General features: G+C 47.8%; 2 protein-coding genes across 5 annotated transcripts in view; both read left to right on the plus strand.

Annotated features, from left to right (window-relative positions):
* RRN3 (RRN3 homolog, RNA polymerase I transcription factor) overlaps positions 1 to 2,442 on the plus strand; it is a 33,825-nt gene extending 31,383 nt beyond the window's left edge. Inside the window, exon 18 of the mRNA XM_084763531.1 lies at positions 856 to 2,442. Coding sequence (XP_084619657.1) covers positions 856 to 1,038 — 183 coding nt within the window. The 3' untranslated portion in view covers positions 1,039 to 2,442. The remainder of the gene's footprint in view (positions 1 to 855) is intronic.
* Positions 2,443 to 6,634: 4,192 nt separating this feature from the next.
* Positions 6,635 to 22,589, plus strand: NTAN1 (N-terminal asparagine amidase). 4 transcript variants are annotated; one of them, XM_084763544.1, is made up of 10 exons: positions 6,636 to 6,780; positions 13,117 to 13,219; positions 13,294 to 13,359; positions 13,596 to 13,704; positions 15,363 to 15,436; positions 17,814 to 17,867; positions 18,224 to 18,277; positions 18,883 to 18,980; positions 21,886 to 21,999; positions 22,292 to 22,589. In XM_084763544.1, the coding sequence occupies exons 1-10, from the start codon at positions 6,700 to 6,702 to the stop codon at positions 22,469 to 22,471; spliced, it is 933 nt and encodes a 310-aa protein (XP_084619670.1). In that variant the 5' UTR covers positions 6,636 to 6,699; the 3' UTR covers positions 22,472 to 22,589. The 4 variants fall into 4 exon arrangements, with proteins under 4 accessions (XP_084619671.1, XP_084619668.1, XP_084619670.1 ...); XM_084763545.1 differs by lacking the exon at positions 21,886 to 21,999 and having other exon boundaries at positions 6,635 to 6,780; XM_084763542.1 differs by lacking the exon at positions 13,117 to 13,219 and having other exon boundaries at positions 6,635 to 6,780.
* The last annotated feature ends 336 nt before the right edge of the window (positions 22,590 to 22,925 follow it).

A 22,925-nucleotide genomic window follows, 5' to 3' on the forward strand; every position in this document is an offset into this window, starting at 1 on the left:
GTGCTGGGATTAAAGGTGTGTGCTACCATGCCAGGCTTGTACTTGGCTTTTATTTTATTTTTATTCACTTGTTTGTACATTTGGGTTTTCCGGGACAATGTTTCTCTGTGTAACCTGGCTGTTCTTGAACTCAGAAACCGAAACTGTCCTGAGTGAAAAAACAACAAAGCTGGGTGTAGTGGTGCATGCCTTTAATCCCAGCATTGGGGAGGCTGAGGCAGGGGGGGTCTGTATGAGTTCCAGGCTACACACAAGAAACCCTATCTCGGAAAAAAAAACAACAAAAACAAACATACAAACAAAAATTTAGGGGCCTGAAGAGATGGTTTGTGATTTAAGAGCATTTACTTAGGCTCTTCCAGAGGACCTAGGCTCAATTCCCAAAACCCACATGGCAGCTCACAACGTTCTATAACTCTAGTTCTATAGGATCAGACATCCTCTTCTGACCTCAGGCAATATTCTCACACACGGAAATAAATTTTTAAAAAAACAAACTTAGTGTGAAGCATGGTGGTATACATTATTAATCCCAGTACCCAGGAGGCAAAGGCAGGAGAATCTGTTATGTGTGTGAAGCCACCCTTTCTACAGAGTGAGTTCCAGGACAGTCAGGACTAAATAGAGAGGCCCCATCTCAAAATGCAAAAGAAAATTTTAAGGGGTGTGTGTGTGTGCATGTTTGTGTTTGTGTGTTTCTTTGTTTACACAGCGTCAGGGGACAACTTGGGTGTTTATTTCATTCCTTTTATATGTTGGTCCAAACTCATGTTGCCAGCGGGGTGGCGACCACCATCTCACAGAAACGTTTCACACCAGCACTGTGATATTCTCAGTACTCTGTTCTCTGCACAGGACCTAGTGGAGGATGAAGACGATGACTTTTTGAAAGGTGAACTGCCCCAGAGTGACGCTGTGATTGGCCTTACCCCAAGCTCCTTCGACACCCACTTCCGAAGTCCTTCCAGTAGTGTGGGCTCCCCACCTGTGCTGTATATGCCAGACCAGTCCCCACTCGTCTCAAGGATCTGTGATTGAGGTGTACTGTTCTCTCCAGGGCCCTGTGCCCCACCACTGGACCCCACATTGGACTAATCTATGCCTTGTACGCCTGCCTTCCATGTTGGACTTGGGTCAGTGTCTGAAGGGCCCAGGTTGTGTGTGTTTGCGGTTTGCTCCCTGTGGACGGAAGGAAAGGCCACGTGTCATGTGCAGCACCTCACAGTGGGCATGGCAGCTGGTGCCCATGCGCAACCTCACAACTTAATGTGGAGTGTCTCTCTGCCTGTAGCCTTCTGCTGCAGCCACAACCTGCAGGTGGCCTTCTAACGGGTTTCTTTTTATCAGAACCAGCATGGCTGCTGGTCTTGCTTTGGTGAGAATCTCTCCAGGATCAGCCCTTCCTGTGAATACTCTTAACTGGATCCTGCTTACAGTGACAGTGGCTTCCTTTTCACTAGGAGTGATTCGTGTTGAAGGACACAGGGAAATGCCAGCGAGAGATGAAGTGCTGAGCGCTGGGCTGGCTGCAGCGAGGAAACACAAAGGACTGTAGAGGTGCAGAGAAGCTGGGAGGGAAAGGAGGATTCAGAGAAACAAAAAAGGCACTTGTGCAAGATTTGACATAAACTCGGCAGGTTTGGGAATCTAAACCATTCCGTAGCTTGCCCAACACACTCTGCCAGGGGAGCTGTTCATATCCTGAACGCCAGCCTTGCTCTGTGACCGGCGTGTCTGAGGACTGCAGAGGCGGCTTCCCTTGGATCCTTACATGTAAACTTGTGGATTTGTGAAAATGGCCTTTTAAGTATATTTAATTTTTTGCCACTTATATTTATTTAAAGGCAAGCAATATTTTCTTGGTCACAGTATTTTTTTTTTTAACAGAATTCCTCTCAAGGTTTATATACTCTTGTGTAATGACACTGCTGCAGAACAAAAATTTTTATTGCTTTAAAGAGCTTTCATATGAGGCAGGCAAGCCCCTGAGTCCCAGCCCAGCCTTGGCGGTCGGTCAGTGGGACCCTCACTGTTCTTTTCTCTTCCGAGACGGGGGTCTCTCTGCGTAGCCCTGGCTGTCCTACTATGTAGACCAGGCTGGCCTCAAACTCTTGAGATAAGCCTGCCTCTGCCTGTGGAGTGCGGGGGACTAAAGGTTTGCACCACCACCATCTGGCTCAAGGTTTTATTTATTTTTTTATTTTTTAAACTGCTAAGAGAAAGATGTAAAGAAATTGCATCTAAAAAAAGAAAAAGAAAAAGAAATTGCATCTATACATGCTGATGGTATGTGAGATTTGGGAAGTAGCTAGGATGTAGAAGGCATGTTGACAAATGAACCTCCTTGATTACAAAGGGGTTTGAGAAAAAAATCCATTGTGATAATGAAAGCTTGCCTGGAGCGTCCCTGCTCATGGGCTTTAATAAAGACTGCTGACCACACTCCCTGATGGTGTGTTTGAATCTTAGCCACCTGCTCCACTGAAGGGGAGAAACCAATGGGCACTGGTAAGGATGCTCTCCATGGTTTACACAAGCCCATGAAGACACTTCAGAGAGACTGCATTCTGGACATGGTGAGCTGCTCCTGTAAATCAGCACTTGCAGCCTGAAGCAGGAACATTGTAAGTTATAGCCAGACACACTGAGATGTTTTTAAAAAGCTAAACAGTTTTGGGAGAAATTAGTGAGCTCCTTGGAAAACAAAGAGAATTTTCTTTTTGGCACTAAGGATGGAAACCACATCCATACACCGAGATAGGTCTCAGCTATCAGCCAGCACTGTGTGGTTTACAGCTGTGTCTTTGGCGGTTCTGTGCAGACTGGAGGGCTCTGCATGCTAAGCACACTCTGCAGTCGGCTTCCTGGTACTGGCTGTGGGACACACAACAAAGCAGATGAACACACCGTGTGGGGTGGGGCCTGTGGGGCCTGATGTGATAAGCATCTGCTGAGGACACTGAACCGGGCTGAGATGAATGGGTATTAAGAAAAGCTGGCGTGCTTGCAAGGTAAAGCGCTCAGCATAATAGGGAAGAATCTATTTTCTGTCTTCAAAGACAATTAAACTGGTGAAGAAATGGCTTAGTGTTTACTGGGGGCTTAGAGTAGATGTTAGTCGGGAGGGGGGATCCTGAACTTCACTCAAGGACTTGACTAGAGCTGACTGGCTTATAGGAATACATCACTTGCTTTTTGTTTGTGTATTTCAGTCACCTATACTCCTAGCTCCCCCCTCCATTAGAAATGATGGACATAATTAGTGAACAATTTAGCACTTTCTACACCCCCTCCCTTTGGTTTTTTGAGACAGGCTTTCTCTGTGTAGCCTTGGCTGTCCTAGACTCACTTTGTAGACCAGCCTGGCCTCAAACTCACAGTGATCCTCCTGCTTCTGCCTCCCGAGTGCTGGGATTAAAGGTGTGCCCACCATGCCCTGCCACACTTAACTATTTAATTGTTCAGGGAACCTTCAACTTTCTGTTGGCTTGTTCTGTATAAACTGTGTGACTCAAAGGCTTAATCAGGGCCTGGAGGTGGATGTGTTGACCATAGCACGTGTTCTGACAAGTGGTGTTGACAGCAGCCACATCAGTTGGCTCACGGTCTGCCTTCTCTGTGCACCTGCACTCACATAACATGTAAATCCTAATAGAAAATTAAAAAGCCATAATCTCAGTACTTTCAAGGCTAAAACAGGACTGTCATGAGTTTAAGATTAAGCTAGTGAGTTTCAGGCCAGCCTGAGTTAGTTGCAGAGAGAATACCCGAGTTGTGATTGTTTTAGGAGCCAGGAAACTGTCATTCTGGGGAGTTCAGCTGAGCCCTTTGCAAAAAGAATTATCCCAACTGAGCCTGTTGACTGTTTGCATCCTGCCACGGGGGTGGAAGGGAAGGTGACACTCGCAGAGGCTGCAGCTGCACCGCGCCACCTGTTGTATTGGATGTTGCTTGGCTGAGTGCTGTAAAACGGCCCAGCCCACTGAGGGAAGTACCGCCCCTGGGCAGGTGGCCTTGGGTGCTATAAGAAAGGCTGAGTGCCAGGGCTGGAGAGCTGGCTCAGCGATCAAGAGCACTGTCTGCTCCAGAGGTCCTTAGTTCAATTCCCAGCAACCACATGGTGGCTCACAACCATCTACCATGAGATCTGGTACCCTCTTCTGGTGTGCAGGTGTACATGCAAGCAGAGCATGATATATTTAATAAATCTTCATTAAACAACAACAAAGAAAGGCTGAGCAAGCCAAGAGGAACAAGCCAGTGAGTAGGTTCCCATGGACAGTTCCTTGTTGGCTCTGTTTTTTAACAATTAAATTTTATTATACAATCTATCAATCCTATACAAGAAGGAAAACAAGAGTAAACCTTTCGGTATCTTCCACCAGACGGATCTCCAGGTGTCTCTGGCTTGTACGCTGGTCTCTGTCCAAATCCACATGCAATCCTGCTCCAAAAGATGCAGCCTTCTCTCTCCTCCGTCTGCATCTCTCTTGGGTGTGCAATGGCTGGTCTGGGTCAGGATCACTGCCCCCATTGATGTTCAATTAAAAACACAATAGCCCAGCTGGAGTCCCCCAGTCCACTTTCTAAATTTGAGACCCAGGATGGCGCCATTTAGTGTAACGGGGTGTTTCCAAGGGGTAAAGCCCGCCAAGACTTCTTTTACCTGGGACAGAGTTTACGATCTTTCCCACCGTTCCTGTCCTGACTTCTCTTCATTCTGAGCTATAATTGTAAAATGAAACTTCACCAATCTCAATCTATCAGACATCTAAAACAGTGGATCCCAAAGAAATAGGAATTAATCCAGGATCTCACTGGAGGAAGGAAGGAAAGGGCACCAGCTGGAGGGGAAAAGCCCAGATGACAAGTTAACACACATCAGCAGGAATAAGCTCTTCAAACACTATGAGGTGTCAAGTGGGAGTGAAAGACCCCCCGAAGGGAGACCCCCACTCAAGCCTCAGGATGGCGCGCACCCAAAGACACACAAACGACCATCTTGCTGTAAACACGAGGCAGTTTATTGGCAGAGCTCTTGGTCGACACGTATCTCACGCAGGAGACGGAGGGGTCAACCCAGAAGCCCAGGAGCTTAGGGTTTATATGGGCAAGGGTCGGGAGGAGGGGGAGTGGGAAGTTTTGGCACGGCCACACACAAATGGTTGTTTCAAACATTTGAACATCAGCAAATTGCGTAGGCAGATCTGGGGTAAGGTCAGACTTAATCACACGGGAACAGTCCTTGGTTCCTGTTTTTCTCAGAACCCAAGGGTAGATAAATACCTGCCGACCTGCACTTATGAGTTAGAGAGCTCTGCTGTTCTGGTTGCTTTAATGCTAATTAAAAATTTTCCCTTTCAGGAGGACCAGGGATGAGAAGGGAAGTCAAAAGCAACAGCTGGGACCAAGGAGGTCCTCCCGAAGCCGGTGGTAGATGGCAAGTCAGTTTAGTAAGAACAGCATCACATGTACTATTTGCAAGGGGGTGAAAGCCAAGGTCACCTATGTTGACAAAAACACAGCTGCTTTCACACTGATAACCACAGTCCACAGAAAGAGTCAGATCCCCAGAAACCTTCACCTTGAGGCACTGGCCCTGCCAAGTTGGACAAGATCACAGAACTCTGTCTTCTCATGAAGGCCTCCCACGTCTTGGCCTGGTGGCTCCCCACAATGGGTCAATGGTCTGCTTAGATGTTCTAGCCTTTGCCCTGTCTGTAAACTGATGGGCTTGGGTTTCTTGGACCTCTTTGCCCTCTTCTCAATGTGGCCATATCGAATGAATCTCCCTTTTCTGCTTTTACTTTTATTTAGGCTTTTTAGTCAACTGGCTTATAGAAAATGGATGAGTGGACCTGACTTGGGGTTCCCCAAGTTAAAGAAACAGAACATATTCCTCAGTTTTGGTACGTGTTACCCAACCTTCCTCTCCCTCCTCAGGTGGTCAATTGCTTTTGTAAATGCTATGTAATTACGTTTTATGCTGGCAATGCATGCTGAGGTACCATGGCAAGCTCAAAATCCTGTCTGAGCCAAGATTTAATTTTACATGTATTTACAACCCTATCTGAGAATATGTGGCTTAGAGTCACAAAAAACAGGTTTAAAATTTAGACTCTGGAGACATAGCAATCCGTAATAACTCAAGTGCGCGGTCCGCAGCGGACAAGCCTGGGTCCTAGCTTTTCTGTGGAGGGTGATGAAGGGCAAGGACGAAATGCAGAGGTGAGGCCACTTGTCCACGCGCCAGGGCACCCGCTTCCGCAATTTTTGTTCCGGAGCCTCCCATCGCAGGGCCTTCTGGGGCCGAAATCCACGCGTTCCCTGCGACAACTGCTCTACGTCGGCCAGATGAAGTGGACTTTAGTTAGTTGAACATACTTTTGCGAATCCACTTGGCCAGAGGCGGGGTCAGGGCCTGGGTGACGAGTCACAGGTCTCTACAACTACATCTCCCGGCGTCCACTGCGAAGGACGCAGGTCTTAAGTGTCAAAGTATAGTTTGGACTACAACTACCGTGATGCCTTGCAGTTCTCACTCCCTCCAGCGCCCCGCCCCCGATCCCTCTGGCTGCACCACTTGTCTGGACTACGCGTCCCGGCAGTCTCCGCGGCGGGCGGGGGCCGTGGCTCCCTCGGGGGGCGTGGTGCTGCGCGGGGCGGGGCGCCTACCTCGACCTGGCGGCGGCCTAGGCAATGCCGCTGTTCGTGGGTGGGCAGCGAGTCCGGCTGCCGCGGTCAGCTGCGGAGCTCGTCCGAGCACACCCGCCACTGGAGGTGAGCCGGCCTTACCGGGGCCTGCGGGGCGGGTAGGATCTCCGCAGCCCGGCCGCCGACGTGCTTTCACTGGGCGCCTGCTGAGGCGGGGCCCAGAGAGGTTAGGTAACTCACGGAAGGTCGCACAGCACGCAGCGGGAGGACACTGGGGCCCCCCACATCAGGCGCTCGCGCGCTCCCCGCATTGCACAGCCCTGCTGTGGACAGGTGCGGGTAGGGACCCAGTCCTCTGCGCGCCCATTCTCGCCTGCCCCCTCCCCCGCCCCGCGCCCCTTCCCCGCGGGCGTATTTTAAGCCCAAAGGACTTCGCTTGGAAGTTGCTGGTTCCGGCTTTTGTTTTGTTCTTTCCTTGTGGGGCCTTGTGGAACAGGGCTCCCGGTGCAGGCTGTGGTGACCAAGATTCCACACACTGGTTTGGAGTCAGCCCGCCCCTGGATCTCACATGTCCAGTCTAGGAGGGAACTGTTTACTAATCAGTTATTGCCTTGAAGGAAAGATGCCCACTTTCACTCCGAGGGGTGACGCACGGGAGCCTGAACATGGGGAAGGCCTTCTAGAAGTTTCCTCTGAGCAGCTGTGGGGTTTGTAGCTCTGTCTGCTTACTTGCTTTGTTTTCGCCTGGATCTGCTTCCTGGAGCTAACGCTTCCCGAAAGCAGATGGCGATGCGCTTACCAGGTATTGTTGGGTAAATGAATGGGCGGAAAGACCCTGAGAAGGGACTGACAGTTGACTTGAACTTCAGGATAGCCAGATCCTAATACTACCTCCAGCTAGTCGGGCTGGCACACTGGGTCGGTGAAGCCAAGGAATAATAAGAAAAGTTTGAGCCACCTCAAGGCTTGAGGGGACACTCTCCTCTACCCATTTGAAAACTTCGAGTTGTAGTGGTCACGACAGCACATTCCATGAGAAAGCAGAGATGAGGCGACGTGGGGACGAGCGAGGCACGCGCCAGAAGGGCCACAGAGTGGAGAGTTATGGAGAGCAGAGCGGCCCCCGGTGAGGACAGGGGGAGCCAGAGGAGCAGGCTGGTGTGGCCTTGCCTCTGCCATGAGTTAAAGGATCCTTTTCTTTAGGATGCTGTGTGCGCTGCAGAGAGGAGAAAAATCATGTCCTGGGCACAGGCACAAGTGTTTGTTTTTCAGACAAGGTTTCTCTACATAGCTCTGGATGTCCTTGAACCTGATATGTAGACCAGGCTGGCCTCAAAATCAGATTCCCATTGCCTCTGCCTCCCCTGCCGTATGTATATGCTAGGCTCAGGGGTGTGTGTAGGCCTGGGAACGCGCTGTGGAGACTTGCGTCCAGCCATCAGAGCTCTTCTCTGTTCTGCCTCTCAAATGCTGGGATTAAAAGTTGGGCCACTACACCCTGATTTTTGTGTCTTTATCTGTGTGTGGGCGCGTGTGCATGTAGGTGTAGGTACATGTGTGACCAGGGAGGCCAGAAGGGGGCATCAGATGCCTTCCTTTCCGCTCTGTGGCTTTGAGGCATGGTCTCCCCCTGAATGTGCTGTCTTCTTAGCGTGGCTGGATGGAGCAAGTTCTGTCACTTTTCTGTCTCGCCCACCGCAGAGCTGAGGTTACAGGCGTGTGAGGGGATCTTAGCTTGTGAGTCCTGGGACCTAGCCTCTGGTAGATTTCCCTAGCAAACAATTTCAACTACTGAGCATCTCTGCAGTGTCTTGTCTCTACCTACCTCACTGCCATGCTTCTATTGTTAGAGAAACAGGCTGGCCTTGAGCTTGATCTGGGTCTAGTGCTGGCCTTGAACGCCTGAGAGAGACCTATTGCTTCAGCTGTGCTGTGGCTAGAGGTGTGACCCACTGTGCCCATCACAGCACACTTTTAAATTAGTGTACTCTGCCGTATATTACACCTGACCGCAGTTTCCCTCCCTCTGCCCCTCCCCTTATACAGTTTCTGAACAGTAGCATGCCATGTGTTGTCTTGTTTGGTTTTGTTTTTGGATACAGTTTCACTGTATGGCCCAGGCTAGCCTTCTACACAGTAACTTATGCCTCAGCCTTGTTAGTGCTAGGATTGCAGGCGTAAACTACTATGCTTGCCTTATTTCCTGTGTCTGTCTGTCCTTCCTTCTGTGTGTGTGAGTGTGTGTGTGTATAACAAGGTTTCTTTGTATAGTCCTGGCTGTCCTGGCACTTGCTGTTTAGACTGTACTGGCCTCGAACACAGAGATCTGTGCCTACCTCTGCCTCCCAAGTGCTAGAGTTAAAGGCGTACACACCAAGCTTGGCTTCCTGTATGCTTTCATATATCAGTATTTTGTGAGTATACAGCACCAGCAAGTAATAAGCCTGATTAGCATAACCCCTCCTTTCTGCACTGTCTGAACATTTTAGATGGAACATTCTAGAACACTCCCCTCTCCCCATCCTTTCTTTTGTGAAAGGTCTTACTGTAGCTCAGGCTGATCACTAGCTCATGATCTTCACAGCCTTCCGTTACCATGTTGCTAGGGCAACCCCTTATTGTTATTGTGACCGTCCTTCCCTGCCTTGCTTTCTCATCAGTATGCACAGGAAAACCAGTATGTCTGGTCTTAGGCACCCAGTGATCCTCACCTCACTGTCTAGATCCTCTGGAAAAGGCTCTCATTGGGCACAGCACAGGGACAGATCACTGTGGCTGGCCACTGGGTGACTTTAGGAAGGTATGAGCTTGGTTCAGTGGATGATACGCCTGCTGGCAAGCACAGGGACCTGACATAAATGGCTTCAGGGTGCTTATATAATCCTGCTGCTGAAGGGTGGAGCACTGTGGATCCCAGGTTCAGTGGGAGAGCCTGTCTCAAAACACTAAGGGCTGTCAAGATGGCTTCCATGTTAAAGGCTTGCTGCCGAGCCTTACGACTGAGTTTGGTCTCTGGACAGTACATGGTGAAGGATAAAAATAATACTTACTGCCCTCTGGTCTCGACATGTATGTGGCACTACATACATGCATATGTGCATGCACACACGAAGTAGAAATAAGGGACAGAGGCGTATGGCATATGGCATTGGTTTCTGGCTTCCAGGTGTGTACACATGTTCACCACATGTGTACACATCTCATATGCACACTTCTCACTCAAGTATACCTCACACTCATGTGCAGGACACAACATCTGCATCTCTTCCTTTTCTCTCATGCATACAGATGTGAAGTGTGCTAGAGGCCAGCCTCAGCACCCAGGGCAAACCAAGGTGGGTGCAGTGTTGGCAATGAATGCTTGGTGGCTGGTGTTTCCCTCTGTACTTCCTGTCTTTCAGGCTAAGAGCCTTGCTGTTTGGGAGGAAAAGAGAGGGAGTGGGGACCTGAACCCTGGACCTTCAGACTCAGGGTCTAAAGCCTTAGCAAGTGGGCTAGCCGAGCTTTCTGATTTTTCTGCAGCCAAAACAGCTCTTTAGCTAAAAACTTTCATTGTTTAACTGCAGGAGGTCTTTTTTTTCTCTCTAGACAGGGTTTCTCTGTGTAGCTTTGGCTGTGCTGGACTCACTTTAGACACTTACTAAACTTAGAAGCATGCAAAAATGTGCACACATTTGGCAGACAAAGCAAGAAGATTTTTACGAACCTCACACACACATGCACACATACAATCAATAGACAAAACAGTGATGCTCCCAAAGACACCATTCATCCACATATATGTAAACATACATATGTGTGTTTGTGTATGTATAAAATGTATACACAGATAATTAGGTATATAAACAGACAGACAGTCTGACATATGGACAATGTATACAACTAGTGGATGAGGCCAGTTTCATCGGGCTTCAACACATTTATTTTTGTCCTGCGTTTTTATATCCTTTAAGACAGAGGTTCTATGTATGAAAAAAAAAAAAACCAAAAACCTCATTCAGGGCTGGAGAGATGGCTCAGGACCTTTAAAAAGAATAGACACTGCACCACCACATCTGGGTAAGAAATTTTTAAGAATTTTTTTATTTCAAGGTTTTCCTAAGAAACAGATGTCTGTCTGGTCTTGTATAGCTAGCCATTTATTCTTTTTTTAATTTTTTTTTTATGTAATGTATATGAGTGCTCTATCTGCATGAACACCTGCAGGCCAGAAGAGGGCATTTGAACACATTATAGATGGTTGTGAGCCACCATGTGGTTGCTGGGAATGAACTCAGGACCTCTGGAAGAGCCAACAGTGCTCTTATCCTCTGAGCCATTTCTCTGCCCTAGCCATTTATTCTTTGTTTCTATATTCATATGGTCTTTCTTTCTTTTTTAAGATTTATTTATTTTATTTATTGTATATGAGTGCTTTATTTGCCAAAGAAGGCATCAGATCACATTATAGGTGGTTGTGAGCCACCATGTGGTTGCTGGGAATTGAACTCAGGACCTCTGGAAGAGCAGGCGGTGCTCTTAACCACTGAGCCATCTCTCCAGCCCCCATATAGTCATTCTTATCGTGGTGTACACCTGGGCTTTATCCCTGGACCAAACCTAGAATGAATGTATTTTCTTGATCATTAATTTGTTTCAATCATTTTCCTTCTTGGTGTAATTCAAGTATTTGGTAGTTTTTGCTACTGCAGGAGGGTTTTAAAAATTACCTGAGTCAAATCAGAAATCCTACAAAATCATCATCAGAGATTATGAAATCATTAATTCATTTAAACAGCACTATGTTATAAGGGTGCATCCTCAATATAATCTACAGGAAATCTGCCCTACAGAGTGAAGCAATAGGCAGCTAGGGTCTCTTCCATGCCAGATATGTGCCACAAGTATAGCAAGGCAATACAGCAACAACAAGCAGTCTTGAGGCAAAAGCCCCTGGGGCTTTGTTTAAACCAGGGACACACCTATTTGTCAGCTGCGGACTGCCTCCAGGAGGGTCCCTTGCTGGCTTTTGCCAATCCAGCATGCTACTGCTCATGGCAGAAGTGAGGCTTCATCAGGAGAGCAGGCTAGCCGCGGTTCTGTGCTGTGGCTGTTTCTGGTTGTCTTTGCTTTCATTTCCTGTGTTAGTCTTGAAATGATAACTTGTTTTCACACCCCACTTTGCTCATTGATGGTGAGCCAACTGTGAACACAAGTGGTAAGAATCTACCTTAACCCCTCCCCAAAGGAGCTGAGTACAGCAACTGTAAAGCGGGGATGCATGTCTGGGGTGTCACTGGGCTGGGGTGCCATGAAATGTGAGATAGAAGTTCTTGATGTGCAAACAGCCACATTCTCTCTGGGTTGTACAGTAAGCAGGTCGCCTCACTGGTTTGGGCTTAGATGGTTTAGTTTGTTGTTTCCTTCTTTCCTGTGCCCCATCCCAACCTTGCTGGAGATTTAATTCTGAACCCAGAACCTCCTAGTACAGTTCTTAAATTGAGGGGCGTGCCCTAGCCTTCCAACAGTGGGATTCAGTAAAAGAAGACAGTACTTAAGTAGTTAGATTGATGACTGAGCTTATCAGGTTTCTTGGATTAGCACCAGGCATGAGAAATGGTAAGCTGATGCAGGCCTGAAGCACGTGACTAGGCTTGCTTATTGGGAATTTATTTTAGTGGTGTGTCAGCTCCTCTCCCACCTCATGAGTATGTGCCCAGGCTGGCCTCAGCCTTCTGAGTGCCGGGATCACTGGTGTTTCCTTCCATGCCCAGCCAGGGTTACCTTTAAGACAGCCTCACTTCCCAGTGCTGGGATTATAAGCACAAACCACCACTCCTGGCTGGACTTTCTTATACTTTAAAATGGTGATACACATCTGTAAGCCCAGCACTCAGGAGGTAGGAGGAAGGACAATGCAAAGGCAGCCTGAACTACTTTGTCTAAAACAAACAAAAAACAAAACAACAACAAAACAAAACAACAAAAACCAAAGAGAAAAAATAAACAAAGCAAAATATGGCCAAGTCTCAGGCTCTTTAAGGACTCTGATAAAGGACTGTCTCTTTCTTGGGCACTGGGATCTTGTTTTGTTTTATTTATTTATTTTTTTAAAATTTATTTAATTTTATTCTACGTGTTTTGGTCTGAAGGTGTCAGAATCCCTGGAGCTGGAGGTACAGTTGTGAGGGGTCATGTGGGTGCTGGGAATTGAACCTGGGTCCTTTGGAAAAGTAGACAGTGCTCTTAACCGCTGAGCCATCTCACCAGCCCCCGTGGGATCTTGTCTTCTGTCGCTCCTCCTAGTCAATTCCGTCACTGCTGCCACTGCCTTTCTCCGTCAGTCTTCTGTTGCCAGCACAGCACAGTTCAGACATGCTAGCCTGCTTCCCACTTCTGAGTACACATTGGCTCTTTCCACTTTTCTAGTTCCTCAAGCCTCACTAATTTACACCACTATTTTATTCTGTTTCAATTAAACAGGAAAGAGCCAGACTTCTCAGAGGTCAGTCTGTTCAACAAGTGGGACCCCAGGGCCTTCTGTATGTTCAGCAAAGAGAGCTTGCAGTGACCTCCCCAAAGGATGGTAGGTTAGGAAGCAGTGCGTTGGGCCTTCCCCAAAGCCTACTGGGTATTTTATGTTATTTCTTTTTTAAACAGGCTCTGTCTCCATTCTGGGTTCTGATGATGCCACCACTTGTCATATTGTGGTCCTGAGGCACACAGGTATGACGACAGAAATGAAGGAAACAGTTGGTTAAACCATCTCAACCATGTGGGACCACTGACTCTCAGTTTGGGTTTCCTGTGTTGAGTTTGAAGCCCTGTCTTTCTTTTCTGCATGGTGTCTTCTTGGAGCCCCGGTCAGATGGGTTGGCTGGGCAGCATGGCCCCTTTCACATGCTCTACATGGCTCACTTCCCAGAATATAAGGACTAACTCAATTTACTCTTGTCTTCCAGGTAATGGGGCAACCTGCCTGACACACTGTGATGGAACTGACACCAAAGCTGAAGTCCCTCTGATAATGAGCTCCATAAAATCCTTTTCTGACCACACTCAGTGTGGAAGGTAAGTGCCATGCTGCTGTTACACCGACACTGTGGGGGATGCTGTTGTGCACACCTTGAGCATGGGTGTGTAGGAGAGACAAGACAGTCCTGGAGTTTTTGTTGGACAGGGCCTTACTAGGTTGTCTCGTCTTAAACTCATAATCCTCTTGCCTTGGTCTCCTTAGTGCTGGGATTACAGGGAAGAGACAGCATGTCAGGCTTCTGGGCTGAATTTTATATTTTGGTTGTGAGCCTAGCCTTTACTGGCTGAGCCAGCTCTCCAGCCCTGTGCTGAGTTTTAAATGGTGTTTGCATTTGAACTTATGTAGTGTTGAGATCTTTGCATCTCAGGTATTAATTTGTTGGCCTAGACAGCAGTATTTCTGTGGACAGCTGCTTGTTCTAGGGGCCAAGAACTTCCTGTCCAGAGCAGGCATTGTGCCTACTCTGTGAAGCAAGCAGGTCAAAATACAAATGTAGGAAGGACTGAAGAAGGCAGCAGGCGAACGGGAGTGACTGTGCTACACACTTCAGCAGGCCAGCAGTTTGAGCATGGATATAGGGTAAGAACTACCCTGTGACACATGTTATGTTCCAAAGCCACAGAGCTAGTTAAGTTCTGGCCAGTGACCCAGGCCTGGCTCTCATGTGCTCACATAACTGGCCACTTGCTCTGTTGTTATTATGCTTGGCTCTTGGTACCCTTTGAAGGAACTAGTACAGTCACATACAGATGTTTAGAATCTTGGGGAGACTATTGGTCAGCTTCATAGTGCAATAGGTAAGTTAAAAACAAAACAAACCAGGGAGAAGGTATGATGCAACACCTAAGTTAAAAGAAACAAAACAGGAGAGAGAGGGTATGGTAGCACACATCTTTAATTCTAGTATCAGAGGAGAGGCATGAGGGTGTCTTAGTTTGAGGCCAGCCTGGTCTACATAGTGAATTCCACACCAACCTTGTCTCAAAAAATAAACAAAATTTAAACTTTATGTGTGTGCTAGGAATTGAACACTGGGCTCTGTATATGCCATGAGTGTGTTTGCACTGAGCTTTTAAAAAAAACTTAGATCTCAGCTGGGTGTGGGGAGTGCATGCCTTTAATCCCAGCACTTGGGAGGCAGAGGCAAGGGGATCTCTCTGAGTTCGAGGCCAGCCTGGTCTACAAAGCAAGTCTAGGATAGCCAAGACTACACAGAGAAACCTTGTCTGGAAAAACCAGAAGAAGAAAAAAAAAAAAAACCCAAAACAAAAAAACTTAGATCTCCTTGCTGGGTTAGTGTCATGGGCTGGTTGGCTTCACAGATTTTTGACTTGTGTGGTTGTAAAATTGCCTTTTCCTTTTGCCTTGGCCCAGGCTAGTCATAAGGGTTCTCAGAACATAATTGTTTAGTTACTGTGGAAATCAGGGTCTGCCTGGTGGAGTGGTGACAAAGCCACAGTGGTCACAGCCCAGATACTCTTGGTGGAGGTACTGAGAAGTTCTAGGGTGTTCTTTGTGGGTGGCTGGATGACACTACACTGAGGACCCTGGGTGAGGTCCTCATAGCCTTGCTGCTGGCCTCGGCAGCCTCACATGCACCCCACGGTCCCACATATATTTTCATCGTATGCTGTGGAAATTCATTGGTCTCACCGTGAACCCAGCACTGTCATGTCATGTCCTTTCTTGGCAGGCTGGAAGTGCACCTTGTGGGCGGCTTCAGTGATGACAGGCAGCTGTCACAGAAACTTACTCATCAGCTTCTCAGTAAGTTAACCCCACCATTATACTACAGACATGCCAAAGATGCTCTTTCAAAACAATAATTAATGAATTCTTGGGAATGCATACTCTGAGGTGTATAGGAACAGAATTACTCTTTTGGCAGGAATGTTCTTTGTAATCTTCAGAAAATGAAAATAGCAGCCTTTTCTATTAAATCAGTAAAAGACACAGTTAGATATTGATTGTGAAACAGGTATTCATTCATTAATGTTATGCCATATACATTGGAGCAACCTGGAAACTGGCACTGTGGCGTAAGCCTTCTTAAAGGCTCCTGTCCTTTGACTCAGTAATTTCCCTTCTTGGGATCTATTCTAAGGAAGTCATGGGAAGTGTGCGGAGGAGGGCTGGCAGGATGGTTAGTGGGTGAAGGCGCTTCCCACCCAGCCTGACCTGAGGTTGAGCTTTGGGCCTCAAGTGGTGGGAAGAAGAACTTGACTCCTGTAGTTGTCTCTTACCTTCCCCCCGCCATGTCCTGCCCAGCATGCACACACAAGTAAAACGTAAGGCACTACAAACTTGCAGAGACCCTGACCAACCCAGAGAGGAGCAGTGTAGCAGGCCTGACCACAGGGAACGGCCAGCGTCCTGAGAAGAGTTACAGATCCACAAGGAGCTGTTACCTACCGAACCAGGTGTGCAGTTCATGCTTGCACTTGGGAGGAGACTGAGGCAGAGCTTGGTTGTTCGTAACCAGCCTAAGCTACACAGCAGAAACACCTGTGAAAGCTTGGTGCCGTACAACACACCTTTAATCCCAGTACTTCGGGAAGCTGAGGGAGGTGGATTTGAATTTCAGAACAGCCTGGGCTATGGAGTGAGGCTCTGGGTTAAACAAACGTTATTAAGAAGTTGTGCCAGGCATGGTGCTGCACGCCTTTAATACCAGCACTCAGGGGGCAGAGATAGGCAGATCTTGGTGAGTTCAAGGCCAGCCCCCGGTCTACAAAGAGAGTCCAGAAAGTCAAGACTACGCAGAGAAACTGTGTGTTGAAAAACCAAAAAAAAAAAAAAAAAGGTTGTAATTTCATGGAGGAAAACCTATCTCTAACAAAAGCAAATGGTATCAGATTTTACTAGTGCACTGCTGCCTACTATGAGCTCAGCTGTGCACAGAAACTAAAGGCTAGCCTACAGTGGGGGGACAGGCGTTCAGAACCTACCCTCTTCTGTTCTTTCGTCTAAAAACATTCACAAAGTTTTGTTGTTGGGGCTTAGAAGGTGGCTCAGTGGTTAAGAGCACTGGCTGCTCTTCCAGAGGACCCAGGTTCAATTCCCAGCACTCCCATGGTGGCTCACACCTGTGTAACACCAGTTCCAGGGGATCCTGGAACCACTATGCACATGGTACACCTACAACATAGGCAAAACACTTATACACATACATACACATTTTTTTTGCTTTGACTAATAGACTCAAGAAGAGTTGGTCTCTTAGAATACACCCTGTGTGGGTGCTGGGACCAGAACCCAGGTCCTCGGCCAGAAGAGAGTAGTACCTTAACCACCGAGCCATGTCTCCAGCTTCTTACAGTACCATATATTAGTTAAATGTAACAGATTTAACTTTTTTCTTTTACATTTAAGTGCATGTGAGCACTTGGGACACACATGCACCATGTACCTTGAGCATGGAGGTAAAGGCAACCTGTGGGACTGAGTCCCAGGTGTCAAACACAGGTTACAGGCACCTTTACAGATTGAGTCTTCTTGCTGGCCTAACCTCTTAGAGTCGCACCCACATGCACACTTTATTTTTTGTCGCCCCCCCCCCCCAACAGGGTTTCTCTCCTTGTCTGTCCTGGACTCACTTTATAGCCCAGGCTGGCCTTGAACTCACAGTGATCCACCTGCCTCTGCCTCCCGAGTGCTAGGATTAAAGGGGTGCACCACCACACTCCCCCCACACTTAAAAAATTATTTATTTTTTATTTATTCAGTATTCTGCCTGCACACCAAAAAAGGGCACCAGATCTCAAGTGTGGATAGTTGTGAGCCACCATGTGGTTGCTGGGAATTGAACTCAGGACCTTTGGAAGAACAGCTCTTAACCTCTGAACCATCTCTCCAGGCCAACCCCCCCCCCAACCCCCCACCCCCCACCACCACCATTTTGAGACCTGATCTCATGTAGCACTGACTGGCCTTGAAATTGAATGTGCCGCCATGTCTGTTTCTGTAGTGCTAGGGATTGAAGCCAGGGCCTTAAGCATGCTAGGCAACTACTGTGTTAGTTAAGCTGTAACCCCAGTCCCTAATAGGGCATTTTCATGCATATGTATTTTAATCATGTTCACATACCCCTGATAACTCATTCTTGGGTACTTTTTTGACATCAATTTTGAAATTCTAATTGTAGGTGAATTTGACAAACAAGATGATGACATTCACTTAGTGACATTATGTGTGACAGGTGAGTCCTGCTGCTTTCACCCAAACAGGGCGTAAGGATTCAGGAAGGCTTTGTCTGTGCCCTTATCACAACAGCTGCCATCAGGATAGGAATTGTAGAAGACATTCAAAAGAGGCTGTCATCTATTCAGTGACTTGTCCCCATGACTCCTTATGATTAGGCAGCGCACCAGGTCCTGCCCAGTTAGGTTGGGTTTCAGATGCGTCTACACAAATACACAATGGCGCCCGTGCTCCTGGTGGGAGGTGTGGCTGAGGGGGGCTGGCCAGTGGCCTGCCTGGGGCTCTGCACTGCCTGTTTCCCTTGCGTGGCGTGAGAACAACTGTGCAGTACTTCTACTTCCCTTCCTTTCTTAGAGTTAAATGACCGGGAGGAAAATGAAAATCACTTTCCAATCATTTATGGCATTGGTAAGTAGTATTTGTGTTAGAGGGCTATATGGTTTCCATGTGGGTATAGCAGGCTGTCTCCGGTCTGACTGGGCAGTCACTCATCTGTTGCTGGGTTTGGATCCTTGCTCCTGCATATTTATGGTGACACTCCGGGCAAGGGGCCTGCCTTGGTTACCCGTTAGCTGGGAGGCTGTTAATGCCATGTACTGCATGGGTCGTACCTGTCCCACACCCACTCCTGTAGTGTAGTGTGACATGAGTGGGTGGTCTGGCATGTGTTCATCTAGCCTGTGCTCATGGGGATCTGTACACTCTGAGAATAAAGCAAGGTTTTGATTCAGAATGAAGATCACAAACAAAGTGCAGAACTGTTGGACTGAAGGCAGCCCAGGGCCCTCCTCTCTCCACGGCTAATGAGTTGCAGCCGGCTTCTGGTGTGGTGAGCACACAGGCACTTTGTTCTTCCCCCAGTGCTGGCTGGTACGGAGGCTGTCAGCACCTCAGCCTTTCTCCAGCTGGAAGTCCATTCTTTGCTCTGTTTCTGGCTCTTACATGTAGTGGTAGAAATGTAAAGTCTGTCTTGGATCTTTGTCAGTTTAGACTTACTCCCTTGTCCCTTCCAGCTGTCAACATTAAAACTGCAGAGATTTACAGAGCTTCCTTTCAAGATCGGGGCCCTGAGGAGCAGCTGCGTGCTGCAAGAGCTTTGGCAGGAGGCCCGGTGAGTGGGAGCCCGTCTTCGTGGGATGGGTAAAGAGGGAGCCTCAAGATTTTAGACCTGAGGAAAGTCATGGGCACCGGAACCCAGCCCACTTCCTCTTCCCATAGAGAGAGGACTGGATCCTACATCACCCACACTTTTGGATCCAGTCACCATAGAGAGAGGACTGGATCCCATGTCACCCACACTTTTGGATCCAGTCACCATAGAGAGAGGACTGGATTCCATGTCACCCACACTTTTGGATCTAGTCACCATAGAGAGAGGACTGGATCCCACGTCACCCACACTTTTGGATCTAGTCACCATAGAGTAGTTTGATGAGTCAAATTAAGTCAGTTTAAAAGTTTAATTTCTGCCGGGCGTGGTAGTGCACACCTTTAATCCCAGCACTGAGGAGGCAGAGGCAGGTGGATTGCTGTGAGTTCCAGGCCAGCCTGGTCTACAAAGTGAGTCTAGGATAGCCAGAGATACCCAGAGAGACCCTGTCTCAAACAACAAAACAAAAAAAAAAGTATAATTTCCTTAGGGTGCTATGTCTTTCCTTGTTTTTAGTGGTGAGGATTGGGACCGAGCTGTTCCCTCACATATGCTGGTTAAGTGCTCTGCTGCTGAGCACTCCTAGCTTAGGTCCTTTTTATTTTCAGACAAGACTTTGTTATGTAACCTGGTCTCAACATATCCTAGGTCTGGGATTACACAAGTGTACAACTGTGTCCTAGTCTCTAGGATGCTTTTTAATTAAATATTCATCGAACCTGAGGAAAAGGTAGACAGAATGCCCAGAATGAGCCTGGCGTGGTGGCACATAGTTCTAATCCAAGCACTCAGGAGACAGGTGGATTGCTGTGAGGTAGAGGCCAGCTGGGGCTTTGTAGTATTTTTTATTTTGTTTTTAATTAATTTATTAAGTATACAGTGTTCTGCCTGCATGTATACCTTTAGGCCAGAAGAGGACACCAGGTCTCATTATAGATGGTCATGCGTCACCATGTGGTTGCCGGGAATTAAACTCAGGGGCCTGGAGAGATGGCTCAGTGGTTAAGAACACTGTGCACTTTTCCAAAGGACCAGGGGTTCAATTCCCAGCACCCACATGGCAGCTCACAACTGTCTGTAGCTCCAGTTCCAGGTGATCTGACACCCTCACACAAATGCACATAAACAAAATTTAAAAACAAACAAACAAACAAAAAAAAAAAACTGAGGACCTCTGAAAGAGCAGCCAGTGCTCTTAACCACGGAACCATCTCTCCAGCCCCCTGTAGTTTTGTTTGTTTGTTTTTTAAGAGGCCAAACAGGGCTGGGCAGTGGTGGCGCACACCTTTAATCTCAGCACTTGGGAGGCAGAGGCAGGTGGATCTCTTTGAGTTTGAGGTCAGCCTAGTCTGCAAAGCCAAGTCTAGGACAGCCAGGGCTACACAGAAACCCCCTCCCGAAAAACAACAAAATCAGACAGACAACAAACAAACACAAAAAAGCCAAACAGGAACTGAGGAACTGGTTCATTAGGCAAAATGCACTATTAACCATGATCCAAAGCACCACACAGGAAGCTGGGTGTGCTGTGCACAGTCCCAGTCGAGAGCTGAGGAGAGAGACAGGCTGACTTCTGAGGTTTCCAGCCAGCTAGCCTTCCTTTCTGAATCTGTGGCCTCAGCTTTAGTGGTAAACCCTGTCTCAGTCTCAACACGGGCCTCTGGCCTCACATATGCACCAGCACCAACACCCCACGCTCCAGAAAGCCCAGAAGTTTGCGTGTTTGTGCAGCGCTAACCTCTCAGTAAGATGACATTTGGATTTAGACTGTTTGATATGCTCTTGCTATGTAGGGTGACTTGGAACTTGTGGCATGCCTCCTGCATCAACTTCCACCAAGGGCTGGGATTACCAACTACCATGACCAGCTGAGTGGTTTCCTTTTTTTCTTTCTTTTTTTTTTTTTCCCAGGCAGAGGGGCACATTGTAGCCGAGGGTTGGTCTGGAACTCACTTTAGGATCCTTTTGTTATTTAGTTAAATAGGATATATTTCAGACTGAATAGCCCCCTCAAAGCTTAAAATTACCACTGGTACACTTTTTTGGCCAGTCAGTTTCTACAGAGCCAGTCATGGTGGCTCTGTGATCCTACACTTGGGAGGTGAGGTAGGAAGATCAGGAGTTCAAAGTCACCCTGAGCTACATGAGAGCCCCTCAAAACCATAATACCAGGTGAGGTGTGTTGGTGTACACTTTTTTTTTTTCGAGACAGGGTTTCTCTGTGTAGCCTTGGCTAGCCTGGACTTGCTTTGTAGATCAGGCTGGCCTCGAACTCACAGCGATCCTCCTGCCTCTGCCTCCCGAGTGCTGGGATTAAAGGCGTGCGCCACCACGCCCGGCTGGTGTACACTTTTAAGGCAGGCACATCTGAGTTTGAGGCCAGTCTGGCCTACCACAGTCAGACCCTATCTCAAGACAGACAGACAAACAACAAAACCAAAAGCCCCAAACTGTATTTTTATTATTTTTGTGAGACAAGGCCTCACTGTCTAGGCTGTCTGCCCTTTGGGTTCAGCTGTCACACCTGGGCATCAGGCCTTGTGAGCTGTTTATGCTGACTAGCTGTTGGGGTGCAGTCAGGAGGACAGCCTTAGGCAGACCTACCTGGCTTGTAGGCACTGCTGATACTCGCTGGACATGTGTGAGCGGGGACCTCTCTCGCCATCAGTTGTCTTCTTGTAGGTTTGCCATCACAACTAAACAGCAGTGTACAGGACCAAACACAGGGAAGGCATTTGGTGATGACAGCTGTTATTCTGGGAGGTCAGCGTGCACAGTTTATCAGCTAAGGGGACACCCTCAGAACTAGACTGCAGCGGTGCTAGGGCAGAGTCCTGACAGCCTGTCATGGAAATGGTTCTTTTAGATGATTAGCATTTATGATGCAAAGACAGAGCACCTTCGGATAGGCCCGTACTCCTGGACGCCATTCCCACATGTGGATTTCTGGCTGCAGCAGGATGACCAGCGAATACTAGAGGTGAGAACCCACAGGTTGGCTGCATCTCAGATCTCCGCGCCCTGGCCCCCAGCTAACAGCTGCTTCTCCTTCAGTGGGTGAGACTTTCAGGGCAGTGGGGGATTAGTAGCATCCTGGCAGCTGTTTACACAGGTGAAGCAGAAGCCATGAAATCTGTGTAACTGGACAGCTGCACAGAGGCTCACCACTGAAACCAGCCTAGTGACTGTGTCCGCAGCTCAAAGCTACTCTGACATTGTTGTTAAAGGGGTATAGCGTGGCCCCTCTCACCTCCACCATCTTGTCTTTTCAGAACCTTTCCACTTCTCCTCTGGCCGAGCCCCCCCACTTTGTTGAACATATTAGATCTACCTTGATGTTTTTAAAAAAATTCCCATCTCCAGAGAATATACTGTTTCCTGGAAATAAAGCTCTCCTCTACAAAAAAAACGAAGATGGCTTATGGGAAAAGATCTCCTCTCCAGGAAGCTGACATCAGATCAGAGTTACCGAAGAATACGCTTTGGCCTGATACACAGCCTGCACTTGCACAGCTTTACTTCTTCCTCCCTGTCTCCCTGTCTTTCAAAATAAAATCTTATTTTGGCAAAGGCATCTGTGAGGTAATTCCCCCCCACCAGAGACAGGGTTCCTTTTATGTAGCCTTGGCTGTCCTGGACTCACTTTGTAGACCAAGCTGGCCTCGAACTCACAGAGACCCGCCTGCCTCTGCCTCCCCAGTGCTGGGATTATAGGCATGTGCCACCACACTATGCTGTTTAGACGATTTTTTGCTTCACTACAATGTAGAACTTTCACCAGTCATGAGTGACAGAGGGTTAGGCTTGGCCTCACTGGTAAGTAGCTGAGACCACAGAGACAAGATGGCCAGGAAAAACTCCTTTTTCAAAGGTTACTTTTAGAAACTTCCTGTCAGAACTGCTCTG

Source organism: Acomys minous (assembly GCF_964271855.1).
Source record: "Acomys minous genome assembly, chromosome: 16".
Classification (NCBI taxonomy): Eukaryota; Metazoa; Chordata; class Mammalia; order Rodentia; family Muridae; genus Acomys; species Acomys minous.